Below are 24,043 nucleotides of genomic sequence, written 5' to 3' on the forward strand. Positions count from 1 at the left end.
CCAAGTAGTTGTTGGACCTTCAATAACCCCCCACCTTGGGACTCAGCTCTTGCCTGCAATATCGGACCAGCCTCTCTGGGTCTTGAAAGCTTTGAGCAGAGGAGCAGTGGTCACGGTAAGGAGCCAGTGATGGCAGAGTTGAGCCCAGAGGAGGCACCAGTTGTTCTGTGACCAATCACTCGATTCTGCCCCTTTGCCCCTTGAAACACAGCTGCTGCATCTCCTGCCGCCCACACTCTTGAGCAGTGTCCTAGGACAACCCATCTGCCCCTTCCTGGGCATTGAGTCATGATCAGCCTACCCAGCTGGCCTGTCCATCCCAAGCCAGGGACTGAAGATCACCCCCCAACCCCCAGAACCTACAGGCCAACCAAGGCAGAGCAGCCTGGCCAGAAACCATTGTTCCCACCCCAAGGCCAACACAAACCTGCCTTGAGACTACCTGGGAGACTAGCCAGTCCCAAGCCCACAAGACAATGCGGGCAGGAGGTGAGGTAGAGCTGCAGCCAGAGGTATCCCTAGGTCCCCATCTTCACAGAGACCTGGCCTGAAGGACCCCTACCCAGGAGGTACAGGGGCTGACCCACTCTGGGGCAGAAAACCTGTGACATCTTTCCCACCATCCTCCTTCCCAGCCAGTCTCACTGGGTTCTCTGCTATCCCCCACCCCTTACAGATGAGGAACTGAGGATGTAGGAGACTTGTCTTAGCTGACTCACAGGCAGAAGAGGGGTGAAGGGGGCATTACATGTTGGCAGAGTTTCTGGAGTGCACACCCAGCCCTCCCAGCACAGAAATGGTAAGGTTTACGTGGAGGCCACTGGGCCAACCCCAAGTGGACCTGGCTGAGTCTCCTCTTCCTCGTCACATGAGCCCCCAACCCCTCCTGTCCAGGAACCTCTCCAGATGCCAGGGAAACAGATGCCCAAATGCAACGGTGTTGTAATAAAGACACTGCTTTTATTTAGTTTGATATGTTTCTTTACAGAATGCAGAAAACACATCTTAAAATCATATAGAAGGAAATCAAAACACATCAGTGGTTGGTGAACACTTGAATGTGAGATTGGCTCTCCATCTCAGAGTCCAGCGGCCATCACCAGCCCAGCGCTCAGGGGAGCAGGCTGCCTGCAAAGGCATTGTTGCTGTTGTTATTCTGTTCACTGCCCCATCGCCTCCAGTTGCTATGGCAACAGGCCATTCTGGGCCAGCCACGTCTCTGCATGGCAGTGACCAATGGTGGAGTTGCTAGGGGCGACGGAGCTGTTTGGAAGGCCTTTCAAAGCCCTCACCTGGAACATTGGGAATTGTTTATTTTTTGATGAGGTCATCAGAAATAATCTCACCAGGTCAGATCCCACTTGTGCTCCTGTCTCTGGGGCACCAGGGAAACTCTGACTTGGAGGCATGAGCCCAGTCACCAGTGGTCCACTGAGCCTGCATTTACAGGCTCCCCCACAGGGGCACTGCTCACTCCAGAGTACCCCCTGGGGACTGGGGCAGGGGAGAGGAGCTGGGCCCTGTGGGAGAAGGCGCAAGGGGAAATGCCCTCTGGAGAACAGTAGGACGGAGACCCCTCCCCTCCTACCAGCCCTCCCCTCCTGAGGCAGCACACACAAATCCTCTGCAAAACAGTCGATATGGCTTAGAAGTAGCTGCTCCGTGTGCAAAGGGAGCCTGGGTCCACCCACCCACCCTTAATCAGGGAAGGGATACATTATTGCGAAAGGCATTCCTCCCTAAAAGGTACTCAAAATAACTCTTCAGACAACAAGAAAAGTCATGCTCAAAATGGTTTCTTCCACAGGAGGAGAATCGAAGCAGAGTGGGCGCCCCTGAGTCATGGGACAGAGATGCAGATGGACGGACGGATGTTCTGCTAAAAAAGACAAAAGAACCCCAGTGTAATTCCAGAATTTAAACCATTAGGAAAAGTAGGGGGAAAAAAATCAAAATAAGCAAAGCCGTCAGTTCCATGGAATCAACACTAAGAGCTCGTACAAACTGCTGTAAGCATCACCATTTTTAATCTTTTTTTAATAAAACAATTTGAGGCTGTATAAAAACTTTAGTAAAAAATTAGCTTTGAGAGCTCACAGATTTTTATTATGAACTATTGCTGGCACTCCTCCCCAGCCACCAGACCTTTTCCAGTAGTTCAGGCCCAAGGCCTGGGACTGGAGTGCCAGAGAAAAGGGATGGGGTGGGTCGGGGCAGGACTGTGGACTGTTAGGACAAAGTGGCCAAGGTCAAGTGAGGAAAGAGCATCACATGACATAAAAATATTGCATCTTCACCAAAATGTCCCCCACTGAGTGTTTCAAAAAACCATGATATTCCTTTTAGGAGGAAAAAAAAACAACGCACGCACAGAAGAAGGGTAAAACAAAATAGGTTGATGTGGTCGAGACCTTCGACCTCCCAGGTGCCCCCGCAAGCAGCTGGCCCACCCTGGAGCACCAAAGTTGGGGGTCACAGCCACCGCTGCCTCTTGGAGTCCCTTTTTCTTGGAAATGAAGACCCCTTGGTGGTGGGCCACTAGTGTACATGGGCTGGAAGTGGGGATGTCCATGGCCCAAGAGACCCCTCCAGCTTCCAGCCCCTGGCAACAGCGGGAGAGCAAACCCAGCACCAGGGACCTGGCGTGAGCCAGGGCCGGGAGGCCCCCAATCAGGCTCTGGGGTATCAGAGCAACCAAGTTGACGTAGTGTGAAAAAATAGTATTCCTTTGATAAAAAATACTGTCCCTTGGTCTTCTCTAAGTTTGAAACACCCTGGGAGCTTATTTTTAGCAAAGCAATTCCCCATACCCACCCAAAAATTATACATACAATTTTAGGTAAACAGCAGATTAAATGTAAAAACTTAACCTTAACTTCTGAAAGTCCTTTGAATTTAATCTTTAGTTACTGTTTTCCATGTTACATCCTGCAGCTACACACACGTGAATAGAAAAAACAGTACAGTTAGTGTTAAAGGCAAAACGCAGAGAGCCAGGGGGCCGCCCGGCACTGCCTGCGAGTTCATTCATGGTTCCTCGCTCCCTCCACCTCCACTCCACATGGTGCTTTCAGAGTCAGCCATCAAAAATGAAGCGAAGAATTCTCTATGAACAAACCAAAAGCTGTTAGGCAAAAAATAAAAATAAAAAAGTCCCCAAAGTCTCTCCAGCTGCTTTGGGGTTTGGGAGGACCAGAGAGGGCGGGCTTGTCCAGGTCCCTGTGTCAGTGTGTGCTAGGTCAGGTGTCGGCTCCCGGTGGGCGATGGTCTGCAGGCCACCGGTCTCCACAGACAACACCATGTTGTCTCCAGGCCCCTGCCCTACCCTGCCTCCACTCAGGCGCTTGCGGGTTAAGGAGGGACATAGGGAGGAGGTGACCGGTATGGGGTCATGTTCTTGGGACGGGAGCCCTTGCCCTCCATGGGTGCTGTGAAGGGCGGTGGGGGCTGGTAGGGAGGCGCATTGGGATCCTCATCCCGCAGGGGCGTGTACTCTCCCACGGTGTCCTGGTTCAGAGGAGTGGTCTCGGGCACACTCTGGTTGGGGTACTCGGGAGGGGGTAGGGGAGCCTTCTCCTCCTGCAGAATGAGTGGCATGCTGGAGGAGGGTGGGGGCTTGGAGTCGTCCAGTTCATCTGCAAAGATGATAGGCACCCCCTTCTTGATGAAGGTGGCCTGGTCCTCAAGGGTAAGCTTGCCCTTCCGCTTCTTGCGGTAGCAGATCATGGCAATGATGCCAGCAATGAGCAGGATGGCTGCGACCACCACGGCCGGAATGACTGTGTGCAGGTAGACGTCATCCTCACTGCTCTTCTCAGGGTCCCTGTCAGGCACTTCTGTGGGCGGCATCTCTGAGGGCACTCTCCTGGGTGGTGCCACAGGGATAAACTGTAGGTGCCGACAACTGCCAGAGCCCATCACAGCGATGCTTGTGGCTTTAAAGTCAGGCTCTAGGGCGTTGGAGAAGGCAGGCCGAGGTTTTCCATCATCCTCCGCGATCCGGCGGCTCAGCCCAGCGATCTGCTCCTTGGGGCAGGGCTCCAAGGGCAGCGTGTTGTTGGTCCACTCCACCACGATGGAGCCCCGGGTGATATTCTGCAGGGTGACGGTGCTACAGTTTCGGTCTCCAAAGGCGAAGGCCAGTTTCTTTACCAAGGCAATCTTCTTGTGGATGTCATTCAACACCAGTGCCGGGTCACCCACAAACTTGGCCTTGAACCTTGCAGGAGCCCTATCTCCTTGGGGGCGCCTGTGGACGTGGATCTCGAAGGCATCCACAGCCGACAGGCCCCCCTTGTCTGTGGCGTGCATGAAATACTCGTGTTTGCCCACGTGGCTGCTGTCGGGAAGGCCATACATGAGCTGGCTGTTGCTGTTGAACTGTACCCAGGACTTCTCGCCGACCAGCTGCTGCTCCCGTAGTTTCAGGGTCAGCTTCAGCTTGTCAGTGGTGGTGTCCTCATGGTCATAGAAAGTGTCTGACGGGATCTTCACCTCAAAGTAGGTGCCAACCCAGGCATCTACCCTATCAATATGGTTCTTGAGCTCTGGGCGCTGGTTGGGTTCTCCGCCATGGGGCACTCCACTGGTGGTGATGCGAATACGAGTAGGCGGTGAGGCAGTTTCCAATCTGGTGATGGGAACTTTGGTGGTGACCCGGGGCACTGGCCGGGGTGTCCGTGGTTTCTTGGTCGGCCTGCGAGTCGTGGTGGTAGAGGAGTCAGTTGAAGGCGTTGCTGGTTTTGGTGTGGATACTCGTGGCTTCTTGGTGGTGGTTGTGGGAGGGGTAGCAACTGCAGTAGGCTCCACATAGCCAGGAATGGTCATCGTTGGGCGAATCTGGCCAGGAACTGTGGTGCTGGCTTCTGACACCCGAGTAGGCTGGATGGGGCCTAGGGTTGGGGTTTGAATAATGGCGCCTCGAGTCCGGATGGTGACCGTGGGTTTTCCAGGAACAGGATCCCTGACTGGAGGAGCCATGGTCTCTGTTGGAGGAGCAATGGCTGGAGATGTGGGGGTTGGCACGATCCTGGATGGGGGCTCCTGGATAGCCGTGGTTGGGGGCCCAATGGCAGTGACAGGTGTGGGTGTAGCATGTATCTGCCTCCGGATGCGTTTGGGAAGAGGGGGCTTCTTATTGGCGATGTGCCAACCCACCACAGGGTAGCCAAGCTGAGCAGACATTGCGCCCTCCCTGGCAGGGGCCTCCACACCACGAATGTCAGGCACACTGTTCTGGTTCAGGGAGCAGCCCAGCTTCCAGGAGAGAAGGGCCCCATTCTCCACCACCTTTTTTGCATTTCCCGGGCCAGCCATGAAGGCCGACATGTCAAATAGTCTGTTATTCACCACTGGCACTAATTTCATGTTGTGAAGCTCTACTTCTGAGAAGCTCCGCATCCTGTGCAGGAGGTCAATCCTTTGCTTTGGGGCCATCTTGGTGAGGTCAGCATCCAAAATCACCGTCAAAACAGTCACAGGTTCATCCGCAGCACAGGCAGATGATACCACCTCACCAGGGTCTGGGGAGGCTGTCCTCACCGACTGCAGCTCACTGTGGTCTTCAGGGTAGACCTCGATGGAGAACACACTGGAGGTCTGGGGGATGTGGCTCCCGTTGGCCCCCAGCCGTGCAGCGCTCACTGAAATGTAATGCATACCCTTATCAGTGTCAAGGGGGAGGCCCTCCAGGGTGTGGCTCTGCGAGTCCCAGTGCAGCCAAGATGGCAAAGCCTCCTTCCCTGCCGCTGATACCTAGAAGAGACACAAGCATAAATTAAAAGTACTATTGTCACTGCATAACCTGAATATGATCACAACAGTTAACCTGAACTGTGTGACAGGCTTAAGGTGTAATTCAGAATGCCTGCTGGGGAAGCTGATTCCTCTCCCCTAGAGAGACACAACTGAGTTTATTTACCTGTCACAAGACTAGGGCTATGAGACGGGCTAGCTTGGGAGGCAAATATCTCACCCAAGGCCACACAGTGGGGAGACAGCAGTGCTGGCACTCAAGCACATGTCTCATTCCCGAGAACTGATGCCATGGAGCTCACGACCGTTGTGGATTTTATAACAGTGACACACCCTGCCACCTACTTGCCCATTCTACCTGAAGAATCAAGTCACATTCCAGCCCTCAGCATTCCTTTCCACCCTTGCCTCAGACTTCTCCCCGGCCCTCTGCAGACACCACATCCTTGCTCAGGTCACATGCCTGGCCTGGAGGACCGTTCCTGCCCCAAAGTGGAGATGCACACAGGTCTGGGTACAAGGGAAGGCTCAGCGCTCTGAAGGACTCACATTACAACATCACGTTACATTCAAGTGTAGTGGGGCACATTTGTGTAGCAAAGAGAGTTAGTTGTGTCTAATGTTTTCATTTACCCTGCTTCTCAAATCTCAAGACAAACTGTGGTGCCCAGGGAGCAGAGACTAGAATCAACTATTCTAGAATAGTGCTTATTAAAGGAATCCCAAGGAGCTCTGGTCTCTCTAAAAGAGAGAGGTTCTACAGTCAATCAAGTACAGGAAATACACAGAGCCCTCTTTTGCTCTTGGAGAGACCAGGCACAGAAGCAGGCCTAAGGAGCTCATCACCTTATTCCACTCAACAGCATCTCCCAGACTTCTTTTGGTGTGGAGTCCCTTTCCACAGAGATATAACTGGTCATACTCAGAGCACCCAAGGAAATGCCACCATAGAAACCTACACCATCAGCTGACAAGAGGAAAATATGACTTAGCCCTTGCCCCGGCCCCATCTGTGGCGCCTCTTACTTTTGGGAAACACCTACTCCTGCCCCAATGCAAGAAAGGTGACACCCCCCATTCTCTGGTTGGCCTGAAGGCACTCCCATCTCCATTGTCCTATAACAAGTACCAGAGACAAACTGGCCAAAACACAGTACATCACACTGCCAGCCTCAGCTCAGGACTGCCCTTCATGGCCACTGCTTGTCAATAGGGGGACCCTAAAATGCTTCCCTCCCTGTGGCAGGAAAGCTAAAGCCACTGACTGCTGGATTCCCCAGTGGCTCTGGTTCCCTGGGCTTCCTCCTGCCAAAAGACAAGGTACTTGAGTGATTTGGAAAGGAGACCCCAGGCTTGTACCCAGGTGTCCAGGCAGCAGCCTTATAAGAAACTAGGTAATTTTCCCCCTTTAAACTAATTTAAACAGGTTTCCTACACCCAGCAAAAGCGTATGAGAAAGCTGGGCATGGTAGCTCATACCTATAATCTCAGTACTTTGGGAGGCCAAGGCGGGAGGATTGCTTGAGGCCAGCAGGCATTAGAGACCACCCTGGCCAACACAGTGAGACCCCCATCTCTATTTATCTCAAAAAAAAAAATTTTTTTTAAACCATGAGATGACTGACATTGTTAGGAGTTACTATTACTGGGCCAGGCATGGTGACTTACCCCTGTAATCCCAGCACTTTGGGAGGCCAAGGTGGGCAGATCACCTGAGGTCAGGAGTTCGAGACCAGCCTGGCCAACATGGCGAAACCCCGTCTCTACTAAAAGTACAAAAATTAGTCGGATGTGGTGGCAGGCACCTGTAGTCCCAGCTACTCAGGAGGCTGAGGCAGAAGAATTGCTTGAACCTGGGAAGCGGAGGTTGCAGTGAACTGAGATCGCACCACTGCAACCCAGCCTGGGTGACAGAGTGAGACTCCATCTCAAAAAAAAAAAAAAAAAAAAAAAAAAAAAAAAAAAAAAAAAGGAGTTATTATTATCAGGGTTATCATTTCCTAATTGCTCTCTGAGCCGCTCATTAAGGGTCAGCAAATAGTGTTTCTTTTGTGATACCACATTACATCAACTCTAAGATGTGCCATCATCTAATTAAGAATCCCCACCCTGAGGCCGGGTGCGGTGGCTCACGCTTGTAATCCCAGCACTTTGGGAGGCTGAGGCAGGCGGATCACGAGGTCAGGAGATCGAGACCACAGTGAAATTCCGTCTCTACTAAAAATACAAAAAAAAAAAAAAAAAATTAGCCTGGCATGGTGGCGGGCGCCTGTAGTCCCAGCTACTCGGAGAGGCTGAGGCAGGAGAATGGCGTGAACCTGGGAGGCGGAGCTTGCAGTGAGCCGAGATTGCACCACTGCACTCCAGCCTGGGTGACAGAGCGAGACTCCGTCTCAAAAAAAAAAAAAAAAAAAGAATCTCCCACCCTGTCACTCACCATCAAACATCAGAAATGTTAAAATATCTGTAAACATGGGTGTCTTCAAATTCATGAAAAACACTAAATATATTTTTCTAATATTTTTTAACTATAAAAATCACACTTATTGGCTGGGCGTGGTGGCTCACATTCCTGAATGGCTAGGCACTCCATCAGTGTTGATAAGTCAGCAGGCTGTTGCCTCTCCAAATCTGTCTTCAACTACACAAGGGCACTTTTTTTTTTTTTTAGACAGAGTCTCTATCACCCAGGCTGGAGTGCAGGGGCGTGATCTCGGCTCACTGCAAGCTCCACCTCCCGGGATCACGCCACTCTCCTGCCTCAGCCTCCCAAGTAGCTGGGACTACAGGCGCCCGCCACCATGCCTGGCTAATTTTTCGTTTTTTTTTTTTTTTTTGAGATGGAGTCTCGCTCTTTCGCCCAGGCCAGACTGCAGTGGTGCTATCTCGGCTCACTGCAGGCTCCACCTCCCGGGTTCATGCCATTCTCCTGCCTCATTCTCCTGTAGCTGGGACTACAGGTGCCCGCCACCGCACCCAGCTAATTTTTTGTATTTTTAGTAGATACAGGGTTTCACCATGTTAGCCAAGATGGTCTCGATCTCCTGACCTCGTGATCCGCCCGCCTCAGCCTCCCAAAGTGCTGGGATTACAGGCGTGAGCCACCGCGCCCGGCAATTTTTTGCATTTTTAGTAAAGACAGGGTTTCACCGTGTCAGCCAGGATGGTCTCAATCTCCTGACCTCGTGATCCGCCCACCTCGACCTCCCAAAGTGCTGGGATTACAGGCGTAAGCCACCACACCCGGCCACAAGGGCACTTTTTAACAGAAAACAGAGAAGGGCCCTGCCTTCTCAAAGCTTCCCAGCCTGGCTCACTTCCTATTCTGCTGACTCCAATAGCCAAAGTTCTGCTATCAGGCAGTTCCTACAGAACAAACTCGGGCCATTCTATAGGAAGGCTCCCACGGCGAAGCCATCCTTGTAAGCCATACACTTACTTTAACTATGCCAAGTAACTTAAAAACATGTTAATATCATGTAACAAACAATAAACACTAAAGAAAACCTCAGGTTTCACCAAAGCAAGTTATAATGCTCAATTTCAAATTGGGAGATGGGAGATGAGAAATGTGCTTTATTTTGACTACTGAGAACAAATTCTTTCACTATTTATTTAATTTTATTTATTTATTTATTTTTGAGACACAGTCTCACTCTGTCACCTGGGCTGGAGTGCAGTGGCATGATCTCAGTTCACTGTAACCTCTGCTTCCTGGGTTCAAATGATTCTCCAGCTTCAGCCTCCTGAGTAGCTGGGACCACAGATGAGTGCCACTATGCTCGGCTAATTTTTTTTTTCTTTTTCTTTTTTTAGAGATGAGATTTCGTCATGTTGCCCAGGCTGGTCTCAAACTCCTGGCCTAAAGTGATCTGGCTGCCTCAGCCTCCCAAAATGCTGGGATTACAGTTGTGAGCCACTGCACATGACCAGATTCTTTTACTATTGTCTACCCATGGCTTTGTAGCCATGTAAAGTTTACCCATGTCTTTGGGGCAAGTCATGTCAGAAAAACAGAGCTGATATGGTTCACATCAGTGTCACTGCCCAAATCTCATGTCAAATTATTATTCCTAGTGTTGGAGGTGGGGCCTGGGGAAGGGGACTGGATCATGGGGGTGATTTCTCATGGATCGTTTAGTACCATCCCCCTAGTGCTGTTCTCATGATAGAGTTCTCACAAGATCTGGTTGTTTAAAAGTGTGTAGGCCGGGAGCAGAGGCTCACGCCTATAATCCTAGTACTTTGGGAGGCTGAGGTGGGTGGATCACTTGAGTTCAGGAGTTCAAGACCAGCCTGGTCAACATGGTGAAACTCTGTCTCTACTAAAAATACGAAAATTAGCCGGGCATGGTGGCAGGTGCCTATAATCCCAGCTACTCAAGAGGCTGAGGCAGGAGAGTCACTTGAACCCAGAGGGCGGAGGTTGAAGTGAGCTGAGATTGCGCCACTTTACTCCAGCCTGGGCAAAAGAGCGAAACTCCAACTCAAAAAAAAAGGCCGAGCGCGGTGGCTTACGCCTGTAATCCCAGCACTTTGGGAGGCCGAGGCGGGAGGATCATGAGGTCAGGAGATCAAGACCATCCTAGCTAACACAGTGAAACCCCATCTCTACTAAAAATACAAAAAATTAGCGGGGCGAGGTGGCGGGCGCCTGTAGTCCCAGCTACTCGGGAGGCTGAGGCAGGAGAATGGCAGTGAACCCGGGGGGCAGAGCCTGCAGTGAGCCGAGATCACGCCATGGCACTCCAGCCTGGGTGACAGAGCGAGACTCTGTCTCAAAAAAAAAAAAAAAAAGTGTGTAGCACCTCCCCAAGCCTTCCTCCTGTTCTGGCCAGCCGTGTGAAGTGCCAGCTCTCCCTTTGCTTTCCACTATGACTGGAAGTTTCCTGAGGCATCTCCAGAAGCAGAAGCCACTATATTCCCTGTATAGCCTGCAGAACCATGAGCCAATTAAAACTCTTTTCTCTATAAATTACCAGTCTCAGGTATTTCTTTATAGCACCATGAGAACAGACTAATACAAGAGCCAAGCCTCTCCAACCTAGTCACCTGCTTTCCCCTCTGCAAATTTTGACTCCCCAGGGTCCTGAAGTCCCAGCCATTATCTGGCTGCAGGACAGGTGTCTAGATCTACAGCCCTAAAGGCAGTCACTCCACGGTCATGGGTACTACTCAGGAGGAAAAAGTACTAACCTGAATGTTCTAAAACCCCTGCATCTCCAGTCTTGGTACTGGTAACATCAGGCCTAAGCAGCACTTTGGTACTGGTGACATCAGGCCTAAGCAGCACTTTGAGTGGCAATGATTCTTTATATACATATATGTATATATAAGGGTCTCACTCTGTTGCCTAGGCTGGAGTTCAGTAGTGTGATCATGGCACATTGCAGCCTCAGGCTCAAGCAATCCTCCCACCTCAGCCTCCCAAGTAGCTTGGACATAGGCACGTGCCTGGGTATTTTTTTTTTTTTTTTGTAGAGACAGGGTCTCATTATATGGCCCAGACTGGCTTTAAACTTCTGGGCTCAAGCAATCCTCCTTCCTCAGCCTCCCAAAATCCCGGGATTACAGGTGTGGGCCACCATGCCCAGCCCTTAAATATACATTTTTTGAGCCAGGGTCTCACTCACTGTCACCAGACTGGAGTGCAGTGGTGCAATCACAGCTCACTGCAACCTCAAACTCCTGGGCTGAAGTGATCATCCCACCTCAGCCTCTTGAGTAGCTGGGACTACTTGAGCCAGGTGTGTGCCACCAGGCCTGGCCAATATTTACTTTTTTGTAGAGATGGGGTCTTCCTATGTTGTCCAGATTGGTCTTGAACTCCTGGGCTTCAGTGATCCTCCTGCCTCAGCCTGCCAAAGTGTTGGGATTACAGGTGTGAGCCACCATGCCCAGCCATGATTCATTTTAATAGAAGGGCTACAGGAAGCAAAACAAACCTAATTTCCACAAGGAACCTGGCCAAGTCACAGGCACACTGGCACCTCTGCATTTTCAAGGCCATTTGGGGAAAGCCCCTACCTGGAAAGTCTGAATATGACTGAAGGTTTGGCAGTGTCCACAGTCCCCAGAGGATGCCACTAGGAGCCCTACCCTCCCAAAGGGACTCAGCTCAGGGCTTAGCTCATCCCGGAGGTGCTTGGGGATAAAGCACCTGCTCTACCCTAACAAAGCAAGAGCCCCTCAGTCCACGGGAACTCTGGATACCTCCTCAGCTTTCAAAACTTATAGGCTCTGGATCACTTCTCTTCTTCTCAGGGCCTAAGGGTGAAATAGGATATGAAAGTTCCTTCTCACAGATGCAGACCAATGACAAGCCAGGACTCATCCCCTTAACAATGGGGATAACAATCCTCATTCTCCTACTCCATGAGAAGGCCCATCTTTCACTGCGAATCCCAGCTCCAGGCTGGCTGGCACTTGACCCAAGCTTGGCCCCAGTGTCCTCATCTGTAAAATCAGGGAAACAATCCCAACCTCATATGATTATAGTGCCAGGCACATGACGGACTCTGCCAATAATGGTTCCTATGGCTCCCATGGGCTCTGAGAAGAACCAGTAAGTAATTTGAGGCTACTGCACAAAGGGGCCCAGGGCATGTCCAGGCTCCTCTCCCTAGTTCTCCTTCCCAACTGACCTTGGACCCAGTGCACAGCGGGGTCCTGTCTCCCTGTTCATACCACAAAACAGAAGCTCAAAGCATCTAAGGTAAGTGGGGAGGCAACAGGCAATGAGGGAGCCAAAATCATATAGAGAAACAAAGATGAGGTTGGGCAAGCTCAGGGAGTTGCCTGTCAACACTTGTCTGCCAGAAGTAGATGAAAACACTAAGGGGCATGGGGGAAGTGGGGGACCTGCTGCAGGTGAGAACCCAAAGACCTGCTTTCACCTCTTCAACCTAAAACAGGTGGACTAGGCCAGGCACAGTGGCTCACACCTGTAATCCCAGCACTCTAGGAAGCCAAGGCGAGAGGATTGTTTGAGGCCAGAAGTTCAAGACCAGCCTGGGCAACATAGTGAGACTTTGTCTCTATAATTAATAAAATGGGTGCACTAGATCCTGGCACATTTACACATGGGATTTTGACTATCCTTAGAGTCCTTGGTTTGCCTGGTATAAAGATTTCTGCCTACTGTACCATAGCCACCCACAACTAATCCTCTAAAGGCTGCCAGGCCAGGGGCCAGGAAGGGCAGAAAAGAGGCAGGAATTGGGGCTGTGAGGTCCTTAGCAGCAGAGGCACAGAGGCACAGGAGTTTGGGGTGACAAGCTGGTCCCCACCGTGGAACTCCTCCAGCATTTCAGGTCACTCTACCAGCCAACACCAAACGACAACACTGCCTTGGAGCTGGGAGGGGCAAGGCCTGCTGACCTTATAGTTGCTGTCTTGAAAGAAGCCTTCAGACAGTTACTAGGCACATCTGCAGGAGGCAGAAACTGCACAAGAAAGCCTGATTTAAGGAGATCACAGGCTGTAGCTCACAGGCCACCCAAAAGGCCAGAAAACTTTCTGGTTTCGGCAACCCTTAGAGACAATGTGCTTCTGAGATAGAAAGTGAGTCTAGCATTAAGGAAAAAAGATCTTTTTTTTTTTTTTTTTTTTTTTTTTTTTTTTTTTTGAGACGCAGTCTCGCTCTGTCACCCAGGCTGGAGTGCAGTGGCGCGATCTCGGCTCACTGCAAGCTCCACCTCCCGGGTTCACGCCATTCTCCTGCCTCAGCCTCTCCAAGTAGCTGGGACTACAGGCGCCCGCCACCACGCCCGGCTAATTTTTTTTGTATTTTTAGTAGAGACAGGGTTTCACCGTGGTCTCGATCTCCTGACCTCGTGATCCGCCCGCCTCGGCCTCCCAGAGTGCTGGGATTACAAGCGTGAGCCACCGCGCCCGGCCAGATCTTGAAAAGCCTATAACCAGCTTCTGAAATCCTGACCCACAAAGTGCATCCCAAAACATTAAGAATCAAAACCACAAAACCTGGGCAGATCCACAAAAAGTTCCAAAGACTGAGCTGGGCATGGTGGCTCACACCTATAATCCCAGCTACTCAGGAGGCTGAGGCGGGAGGATCACTTGAGGCCAGGAGTTGAGCCCAGCCTAGGCAACATAGCATGACGCAGTCTTAAAAAAAAAAGGGTGGGGGGGTGGGAGGGGGGCGAGCATGGTGGCTCAAGCCTGCAATCGCAGCACTTTGGGAGCCGAAGCGGGTGGATCACGAGGTCAGGAGTTCAAGAGCAGCCTGGCCAACATGGTGAAAGCCCATCTCTACTAAAAATACAAAAAAAGGGCCAGGCACAGTGGCTCACGCCTGTAATCCCAGCACTTTGGCAGGCTGAGGTGGGCGGATCACCTGAGGTCAGGAGTTCGAGACCAGCCTGGCCAACATGGTGAAACCCCATCTCTACTAAAAATACAAAAAAAATTAGCTGGGTGTGGTGGCAGGCACCTGTAATCCCAGCTACTTGGGAGGCTGAGGCAGGAGAATTGCTTGAACCTGGGAGGCGGAAGTTGCAGTGAGCCGAAATCGCACCACTGCACTCTAGCCTGGGGGACAAGAGTGAGACTTCGTCTCAAAAAAATAAATAAATAAAATACAAATAAATAAAATTAAAAAAAATTAGCCGGGCATGTTGGTGCGCACCTGTAATCCCAGCTACTTAGGAGGCTGAGGCAGGAGAATTGCTTGAACCCGGGAGGCGAAGGTTGCAGTGAGCCAAGATCATGCCACTGCACTCCAGCCTGGGCGACAGAGCATGACTCCGTCTCAAAAAAAAAAAGCAAAGGTCTAAAACTGTGATGCCCACAATAAATTACCATGACCAACGACCAGGGAACTGCCAAATTTGAACATTTTGGTCAATTTTGGTCACTCCTCAGTCTCTGGGACACTCCTCCAGCTGCTTTACTGGTGCCCTCCTGTACACAACAGACCATCAAACACTGACTTTGATACAAAGATACAGCACCTGTAGGCACTAAACACCATCAGCCTGGGCAACACGGCGAAACACCATCTTTACAAAAAACACAAAAATTAGCTGGGTATGGTGGTCCCAGCTACTCAGGAGGCTGAGGTGGGAAGACTGCTTGAGCCTGGGGAAGTCAGGGCTGCAGTGAGCTATGATTGCGCCACTGCACCTTGGCCTGGGTGACAGAGCAAGATCTGTCTCAAAAAAAACAAAAGTGGCCGGGCGCGGTGGCTCATGCCTGTAATCCCAGCACTTTGGGAGGCCAAGGCGGGTGGATCACGAGGTCAGGAGATCGAGACCATCCTGGCTAACATGGTGAAACCCCGTCTCTACTAAAAATACAAAAAAAAATTAGCTAGGTGTGGTGGCGGGTGCCTGTAGTCCCAGCTACTTAGGAGGCTGAGGCAGGAGAATGGCGTGCACCCAGGAGGCGCAGCTTGCAGTGAGCCGAGATCGCGCCGCTGCACTCCAGCCTGGGCGACAGAGGGAGACTCCGTCTCAAAAAACAACAACAACAAAAACAAAAACAAAAAACAAACCAAAACAAAAAAAACACCATGAAACTCAAGCAAAGTCTCTCATCCCAAGCCAGTACCATTCCACACCTGAAGAAAGAGCAAATGGGTGGAGGAGCTTCTATTACTTAGTTCTCATAAAAGCAGGTTTCCACCCATAGTCTGAGTCAGTTATGCATAGCTGAAAAACAAAACTGAAGAATTAGGCTCTCTCTAGGGCCAAATAATTATAATTGGCTTATGAAACCAAGAAAACACAAGCTTTATCATTCAGGGCCCACAAGATGATGTCTTATCCATGCAAGAGTTGCAGGACTTAGAAATGGCAAGCAAAGACTCTAGACAGATGGACGAGCACTTTTACAGCTGATGATGGCCAGTAAAGAGGGATCCTAAGAATAACATATAATCGAGAAACTGATTTGGTGAGCATTCTTTCTCACTACAAATCTTTTGGAGGGAACTTTGGGCCTTTGTGGTGGCACCTTCCACCAATACCTCTGGACGTGTCAGCCCTTAAGGTGTGAGCTGGGCCCTTCCCCGTGTCCCCCAACAGACCCATTTCAAAGTGATACAGGCTGCTGCCCTGTGACATCCCAATGCTGGACCTGTAGAGGCCTGCCTTGGCAAAGTCCCTGCCTTCCTTCAGACCTGGTCATCAATTCCCGACCTTTCAGCTCCCTCATCCCTAGTCAGGCTGCAGAGCTGGGCCAACCTGCAGCCATCTATGGCTGGGTACCATAGAAAACATCCTGGAGGCACTCCCACATGAGACAGTCAAGGCCTCCTCATCGCAAGCTGACTGTGTGTCCTCTGCTCAGGGAAGCAGGAGACGGACCCTCTGATGGAGTATTAGCCTTGGTGCTGACTCACACTCAGGGTTATCCTGTGTCTGTGCCATGGACTAAGACAATGAGATAAATCTGCTCTGTGGCCTTCTGCTAATGAGGAACATGGGCAGTCACATGGCTGTGCTGCAGGGAGATGGCACAGACCAACAGGAAGAGCCTCTAGCTTAAGGTCAGAGGGCCAGGCCTTTGTCCCCACTGAGGTAAAAAATCATGAAGGAAGTTAAGTACATGTGGCCTTAGCAGAGCCACACCCACAAGAGATTATCATTGGTCCTGCTGTTAGACGTGTAAACCTCAAAGCAGAACCTGGCCCCTGCCACAAACACCAACGCCACAGGATCAATACTGAACACACTGTTCAGCCCAGTCAACGCCCTTCTGGTCTGAGCTACAAAGCATTTTATCTCATGTTCACTGTTCTCATCTAAAAGCAAAAATTAGTCTTTTTCCCCAAAAAAGTAAAGGGCAGCTTAACATAGTTAGAGCCACTAATAAAATCCTCAGAATCAGTCCTTCAATCTGGAGCCCTGACATCATCTATTTTACTTTGTCGTGTTCTCCTTCAGTCTTTGTCAGTGATTTTTTTAAACATAGAAGCCTATATTTTCACTAAGTATTTGAGTTGATGAGTCTGGGCAAATGCCATTCTGACAGCCCACCCCCAAGGATGCCTTCCATCGCCAACCCGCATTTCCCGGTGTGCTTTGTTCACAAGGGGTCCATTCAGAAATGGGGAACACCCACTAGAGGCAGGAAGAAACTGCAGTTCATCTCACACAGGCGGGGTTGCCACAAAGCTCTCAAGCATCCAAAGAAATGCTCCTTTCATGAACTCCCCTTCCTAGCCAAAGAGAGTGCCCATTGTTCTCAGGGGAACAATTGGGGGCCCGTGCCAGCAGCTGAGAGCACAGTCCCAGGAAGGGCTGCTCCCAGCCTGCCAACATCTTGGGCTGAGGGAAGGTCCACATTGTCTGCAGGCAAGAAGGCTAAAGGGAAGCAGGGATGAAAAGCCATCCTTGCAGGCTCTACCAAAATAAGACATCTGAGGGGCAGCCTGGACATTTCATGAAATGTAAAGATGTCTCTCCCTGACCACCTTCGAGGAGAGGTTAGAACATCTCCTGGCATATAATCACATTTCTCAGCCAGTCCCACACTCAAGTCAGAGGAGAGATGCCTGCAGGGATCTAGCACCAAACCCAAGGGAGACAAGAGTGGCTCATATTGTGGCCAGCCCAGGACAGGCCAGGATACACTGAGTGAAGTCCAGGTTGGCTTCTGTGGGACCCATCCCCACAGACCCTGATAAGGAGAAAGGGTCCTCTCAGCTCCAAAAGTAGCTGTGAGAGCCAAGGACAGTCAAGAGCTGGGCTGAGCTTTGTATACAGGCATCCAGTCTGATTCAAGGCAGCAAACATCAAGACTATCTGCTTTAGGGTTTCCTAAGGCCACAAGAGAGGAGACAGGGGCCAGATGGCACAGGTCTCTCAAAAAAGCTATGCTGGCCATGAGGACCTCGAGGCAGCCCACAGCCCCTTCTCACACGTCTGGTCAAGGCAGTCCATGTGTGAGTTAAGCTGGGGTCAATAACAGAACATCAATTCTCAAGGCAGAACTGGAGAACAGCATTGGTTAAGCAACAAGTGCTGGCCAGGCTGAGACTGGACAAGGGCTGTCAGAACATGAAGGAGTGTCAGGGGTGGCGCAGAGCAGAAGAGCCAGGATCTTGGGGCTATACCCTCCGGGCAGGCAGGTCCCTTGTTTAATCTCCTGACCCCGCAGACTGACGTGTAAAATATACACCAACATAAAATGTAGCGAAGCACTTGCTTCAGGCGCTTTGTTGGGTATATCAACAGACTGACACCAGGCAGCACAACCTCCTGAAATAAAGAAGCCCACACAGGTCAGGCTAGGCTTTGCAGGCAGTCAACACAGCTCACTTAGAATGAGAACTTAATTTTCTAGCCCTTCAACAGACCAGCATCTAAGTGTGCTACAAACACCGGATTATTCTACCATCAACCCCCATGCATATCCCCTAACCAGTCAGCAAGTATGACAACTATGCCATCTAATCTCACCAGGTCTTGGGACAGACCGTGCAGATCACGTTCCACCTGAGTCTTCATTTGGCAACTCAGCCCTGCCCAAATAGACCAACCCTCATCTGGACATCCCACATGGGGCTTAGGAGGAAGCACGCCAGGCTCAGTACCTCCTACCTCAGTTCTTCACCAGCTTCTTCTTCCTCTGATACTTGGGGAAGAAAGCCTTTGAAAAGCCCCTTAGGGACCCACTTCTCTCTCTGTTTACTTTCACTTAAATTGACAACCCTGCCACATGTGGGCACTGGCCTTTCTCTGCTGAGGAGCCCAACTCCATGTGCTCCCAACAACTTCTCAAATTCCCCACATGGAGCTCTGCAACCCACCACTGTCCCACATGTCTTCCCATTGTTGCTCCATCTCTGTTAATGCTTTATCACATAGCAAGCCTTTAATTAGGCATCTACTTCGAAACAGGTCCTATGCCAAGTATCTAGAACCCTACACAGGGAACAATGATAGCTTACCAGCCAGACATCACCTTTCACTCAGACTGTCCTTTCACTTTCACCAAGGTTGGCCCTGATCTTCCAAACCTGTGGTCCTGCAGCCTTCATTCCAAAAGCCAGAACTGTAAACCAGCCATTTACTTAGCAATCAGTTTTGGGCCCCATGGTAGGTCAGCTTCTGCTCTGGCTCAAAGATGCCCTCATGCATGGCAGGTTGTACAAACCCGTCTCATCACATGTGACACCATCCATGTCAAGGCATACCCAGTGTGTCTCTCTCTTCCACAGCTCTGCAGTGTCGGAGGTGGGAGGCAGGGTAACAGACAACTACAAGGGAAGTCTTCTAAAACTGACTAGAACAAAGCATTCAATTATAATTCCAAAGCATGCTGACACACAAAATAAACACAGGTCAGTTACCTGAAGATAAGACCTTATATACTACAGGCTCAAGAAGCCTCTTGGGGGCCGGGCGCGGTGGCTGTCTCCTGTAATCCCAGCACTTTGGGAGGCCGAGGCAGGAGGATCACAAGGTCAGGAGATCGAGACCATCCTGGCTAACACAGTGAAACCCCGTCTCTACCGAAAACACAAAAAATTAGCCGGGCGTGGTAGCAGGCACCTGTAGTCCCAGCTACTCAGGAGACTGAGGCAGGAGAATGGCATGAACCTGGGAGAAGGAGGTTGCAGTGAGCCGAGATAGCGCCACTGCACTCCAGCCTGGGTGACAGAGCGAGACTCTGTCTCAATTAAAAAAAAAAAAAAACCTCTTGGGTGCTCCCTACAAACTAACTCTGTCCCTACAAGGTATGTGCTCCAGGATAAGTCACTTAGCTATCACTTCGTCATCTAAAAATGGAGCCACACTATCTGCTGAATGGCTCACAGAAGCAAGGAAATCCCAGTGGCAATGAACTCACCTAGCACCCAGATCTGAACCCCCAGTAACATTCACCACAGAAAGGAATCAGGCTCCTTGAATAAATGGCTGAGGGAGGGTGAATACAAGACAGGCCTGGAGCATCTTATCCCAGAAAGTAAGGAAGCACTCAAATGATTGACAGGGGCATATCACAAGAATACAGGAACCAACTTAAAGGGGCTCCCAGTGGTCAAATCTGGGACAATTTGAACACCACAATAATTAAGATGAGCAATAAACTATTGAATATTAGGAAACAGTGAGTTTGTACTAATAATGGATCAATAAACACACAGTCAAGAGTTAGAGGGACAGGGTGGGGCCACTTTCCAATGCGAAAATACAGTAAGAAGTCATTTGAAACTGTGTGTGTCACAGGGCCTGAGGCCTCAAAACACGGCAAGGCCATAGTACACTGTGGGGCAGCAGGTGAGCTTACTCTCTTGCTGCCCCAGCACAGGCTAGCATTTCTCCCTGCATACAGCAAGGCAGGCTTTGACAATCCAAAACAGGTTTGCAAGTGCTAAATGGGTCCTCATTCCCTCTGCCAGCCTACAAACATTTGAGGGCCTACTATGTGATGGAAGGCAAACATGACTAACAAAAAAACAAGAATTTCAAGTACAGAAATCTGCTAAGAAGAAGATGACATAGAGTTTTGTGGGAAAGCTGCTTTTACCAGGGTGGAAGGAAAGGGCTCCAACAGATGATGTCCAAGTTGAGCCTGAAAGATATGGCTGTACTCATGACAAAAGAAGAAAGAATCAAAAGCTTGGGGTGGACCCTAAGCTAGGTGTGTTCACTGGGCAGAAAAGGACCAGTGTGGCTGGGACAAAGTACACAAAGAAAAAGATGTGGGAGAAGAGGTCACAGGCCAGATCATATGGGGTTCGATTCTTGGTGCAGCTCAGTAAAAAGGGATTTTGAATAGATGTAAGCTTTAGAAAGATAAAGACATCTCTTGACTCAATATGGAGAACAAATTGAGAGGTCAAGAACAAAGGCAGGGGGATCCTAGGAAGAGGTAAGCAAGCAGTAGCTTGGATGAAGGGCAGTACCAGTGGGTGCAAGATATGACTGGGGTTGCTTCAACAAGCATCCTTAGGACCAGTATCTGAAATGTTCCTCACACACTCAAGAACAGTGGGCAGGCTGGGCGTGATGGTCATGTCTGTAATCCTAGCACTTTGAGAGGCTGAGGCAGTAGGATCACTTGAGCCTAGGAGTTCAAGACCAGCCTGGGCAACAAAGTGAGACCCATCTCTACAAAAAAATTTAAAAATTACCTGGGTGTGGTGGCACACACCTATAGTCCCAGTTACTTGGAAGGCTGAGGTGAGAGGATTGCTTAAGCCAGGAAGTGGAGGCTGCAGTGAGCCATGATAGCGCCACTGCACTCCAGCCTGGGCAACAGAGCAAGACCCTGTCTCAAAAAAAAAAAAAAAAAAAAAGAATATTAGGCAGCCATTAAAAGTTACATTCCCACGTAACATTTAATGACTACGGGTAAAAAAAAACTCAAGCTACAGTGAATGAAAAATGTTAAAAAAAAAAAAAAAAAAATAGGCCCGGTACAGTGGCTCATTCCTGTAATCCTAGCACGTTGGGAGGCCGAGGCAGGCTGATCACCTGAGGTCAGGAGTTTGATACCAGCCTGGCCAACATGGTGAAACCCCGTCTCTACTAAAAATACAAAACGTGGGCTGGGCAAGGTGGCTCACCCCTGTAATCCCAGCACTTTGGGGGGCCAAGGTGGGCGGATCACGAGGTCAGGAGTTCGAGACCAGTCTGGCCAATATGGTGAAACCCTAGCTGGGCATGGTGGCGCATGCCTGTAGTCCCAGCTATTCAGGAGGCTGAGGCAGAAGAATAGCTTAAACCCGGGAGGCGGAGGTTGTACTGAGCTGAGATCACGCCACTGCATTCCAGCCTGGGCGAAAGAGCAAGATTCCATCTCAAAAAATGTGTGTGTGTGTGTGTGTGTGTGTGTGTGTATATATATATATGCCAGGAGTGGTGGTGCAAGCCTATGTATGTATGTATGTGTGTGTATATATATATATATGCCAGGAGTGGTGGCGCAAGCCTATAGTCCCAGCTACTCAGGAGGCTGAGGCAGGAGAATTGCTTGAACCTGGGAGGCGGAGGTTGCAGTGAGACAAGATCATGCCATTGCACTCCAGCCTGGGCGACAAGAGCAAAACTCCATCCCCCCAAAAAAACACAAAAATTAGCCAGGTGTGGTAGGGCATGCCTATAGTCCCAGCTACTCGGGAGACAGAGGCAGGAGAATCATTTGAACCCGGGAGGTGGAGGTTGCAGTGAGCTGAGATTGTGCCACTGCACTCCAGCCTGGGCAACAAAGTGAGACTCTGTCTCAAAAAAAAAAAGGTTAAAAAATATATCCACTATGATCCTAGGTCTGTCTAATATGTTAAGATGTCTGTGTGCGTATGCGGCATGAACACCTCTTGATGAGCACAGAAAATGGTAGAGGACTTCACTCTGAATGGTAGAAACCACAGATTTTCTTTTTCCCTTTCTATATTGTCCACAATGTACATTTACGCATCATTATTATAATAAGAAAAAAAAACTCCTTTAATATAAAGACTTTCTAAATCCTGCTTTACAGATGCAGAAACCAAAGCTCTAGGAACAAGATCAGGCTTTCTGACCTTCTGACTCCCCAACCCATATAATCCTGGTGGTTAAGACTGGAATGAAGAGTCACACATCTTCATCTGTTTTTCTACAAGCTCATCAGCTACTAAATGATCTGCTTTCCACAGATAAATATGCTCAGATAAAACCCTGTTTTCTCAGTAAAATCTCTTCACCTCCCTGGTAACTAAGCCTATTAAACATCTCTCTGCCAAATACCACAAATATCTAGTTTGCTGTATCAGTTCAAGGCACTTCTGGCCAAGATTAATACATGTAAAACATTCCAATGGCTACTGGAACAAAGGCAACCAATGCAGGGTATGGATATTCAGGATTAAATCTGAAGCTGGGCAAGAAATGTACCTTCCAGAGCCACCACTCTGTATCTAATGGTCAGATTAGCATCTGGCTTGCTGGGATATTACAAAGATTACAAGGAAACTTCATGCAAACACTCTGCAAACTAGGAAGAGCTCTGTGAGCTGCTACATGTGAGCTGCTACATGGGCCAAGATCTTCAGAAATACGGTTGCCCCAGAGACCAGAGGTCACTCTGAGAACAAGCCACGGCTTAAAAAGAAGGGGACCAACAGGGAAAAGGAGGCAAGCACAAGAAGGGAGCAGGCTGAAGGGGAGGTCCACCCAGATTCAGGGAAAAGGGCACAGACTCACCTCTGCAAGGAAAGAGTGGCATAGAACTTGTGGCCATTTCTAATCTAGAAGCCTGGGGCTTGCAGGTCAGGGGGGCAAGCTGGTAAACACCCATCAGAGCCTATATGTGCTTTGACCAATGGAGTAAAATGGAAATGTTGCTGTGCAAGTTCCCAAGTCTGGGCCTTAAGAGATTGGGCAGCTTCCTTTCCTATTTCTTGAAATATCTAATCTTAAAATCCAGCTATCGTGCTTTGAGGACACCTAAGCAGCCCATGGAGAGGTCTACATGAAGAGGAACCAAGGACACTGACCAACAGCCCCAGCTAAGCTCCCTGTCAACAGGCAGCATCAACTTGCCAGCCATGAATGAGCCAACTTAGAAGTGAATTTCTCAGCCCCCGGTGAGCCACTCTACCTAGTATCATGTGAAACAGAGATAAGGTTCCTTATCTCTGAATTCCTGGCCAAAAAATGTTGAGCAAACAAGCTGGTTGACTTAAACCACTGTTTTGGTGGTTTAAACACACCAACAGAAAGCCAGAACACTAAATGTATGTAGAAGTCTGAATGCAGAGAACATACAGAAAATACCTAACAAAGTATAGGTCTTAGAATACTTTTAGTTCACATGAAGGCCACACCTCTAGAGAAGGAATGCTGTAGGGCAGGAACCAGAAGTTTGAGACCAGCCTGGGGGACAGAGTAAGACCCTATCTAAAAAAAAATTTTTGTAACTAATTTTTGTATTTTTTGTAGAGTTGGGGTTTCACCATGTTGCCCAGGCTGGTCTCAAACTCCTGGACTCAAGCAATCTGCCTCCCTCAGCCTCCCAAAGTGCTAGGATTACAGGTGTTAAGTCATCACGCCCAAACTAAAAAAAAATTTTTTTAATTAGCTGGGTGTTGCGAGGCTGAGGCAGACAGATCACCCGAGATAAGGAGTTTGAGACCAGCCTGGCCAACATGGTGAAACCCCATCTCTACTAAAAATACAAAAATTAGCCAGGCATGGCGGTGCGCGCCTGTAATCCCAGCTACTCGGGAGGCTGAGGCAGGAGAATCACTTGAATCTGGGAGGTGGAGGTTGCAGTGGGCTGAGATTGCATCACTGCATTCCAGCTTGGGTGACAGACAGAGACTCCATCTCAA

General features: G+C 49.8%; 1 protein-coding gene across 26 annotated transcripts in view; it reads right to left on the reverse strand.

The window, feature by feature from the left end:
* Positions 1-940: 940 nt before the first annotated feature.
* The window catches only part of DAG1 (dystroglycan 1), a 72,391-nt gene continuing 49,288 nt past the window's right edge, over positions 941-24,043 (reverse strand). For all 26 annotated transcript variants that reach the window (XM_055276812.2, XM_063609714.1, XM_055276832.2 and 23 more), the window contains one exon: positions 941-5,754. In XM_055276812.2, the coding sequence (XP_055132787.2) occupies positions 3,352-5,754 (2,403 nt within the window). In that variant the 3' untranslated portion in view covers positions 941-3,351. The remainder of the gene's footprint in view (positions 5,755-24,043) is intronic.

The sequence above is a fragment of the Symphalangus syndactylus genome, chromosome 1, assembly GCF_028878055.3.
Source record: "Symphalangus syndactylus isolate Jambi chromosome 1, NHGRI_mSymSyn1-v2.1_pri, whole genome shotgun sequence".
In the NCBI taxonomy this organism is placed as follows: Eukaryota; Metazoa; Chordata; class Mammalia; order Primates; family Hylobatidae; genus Symphalangus; species Symphalangus syndactylus.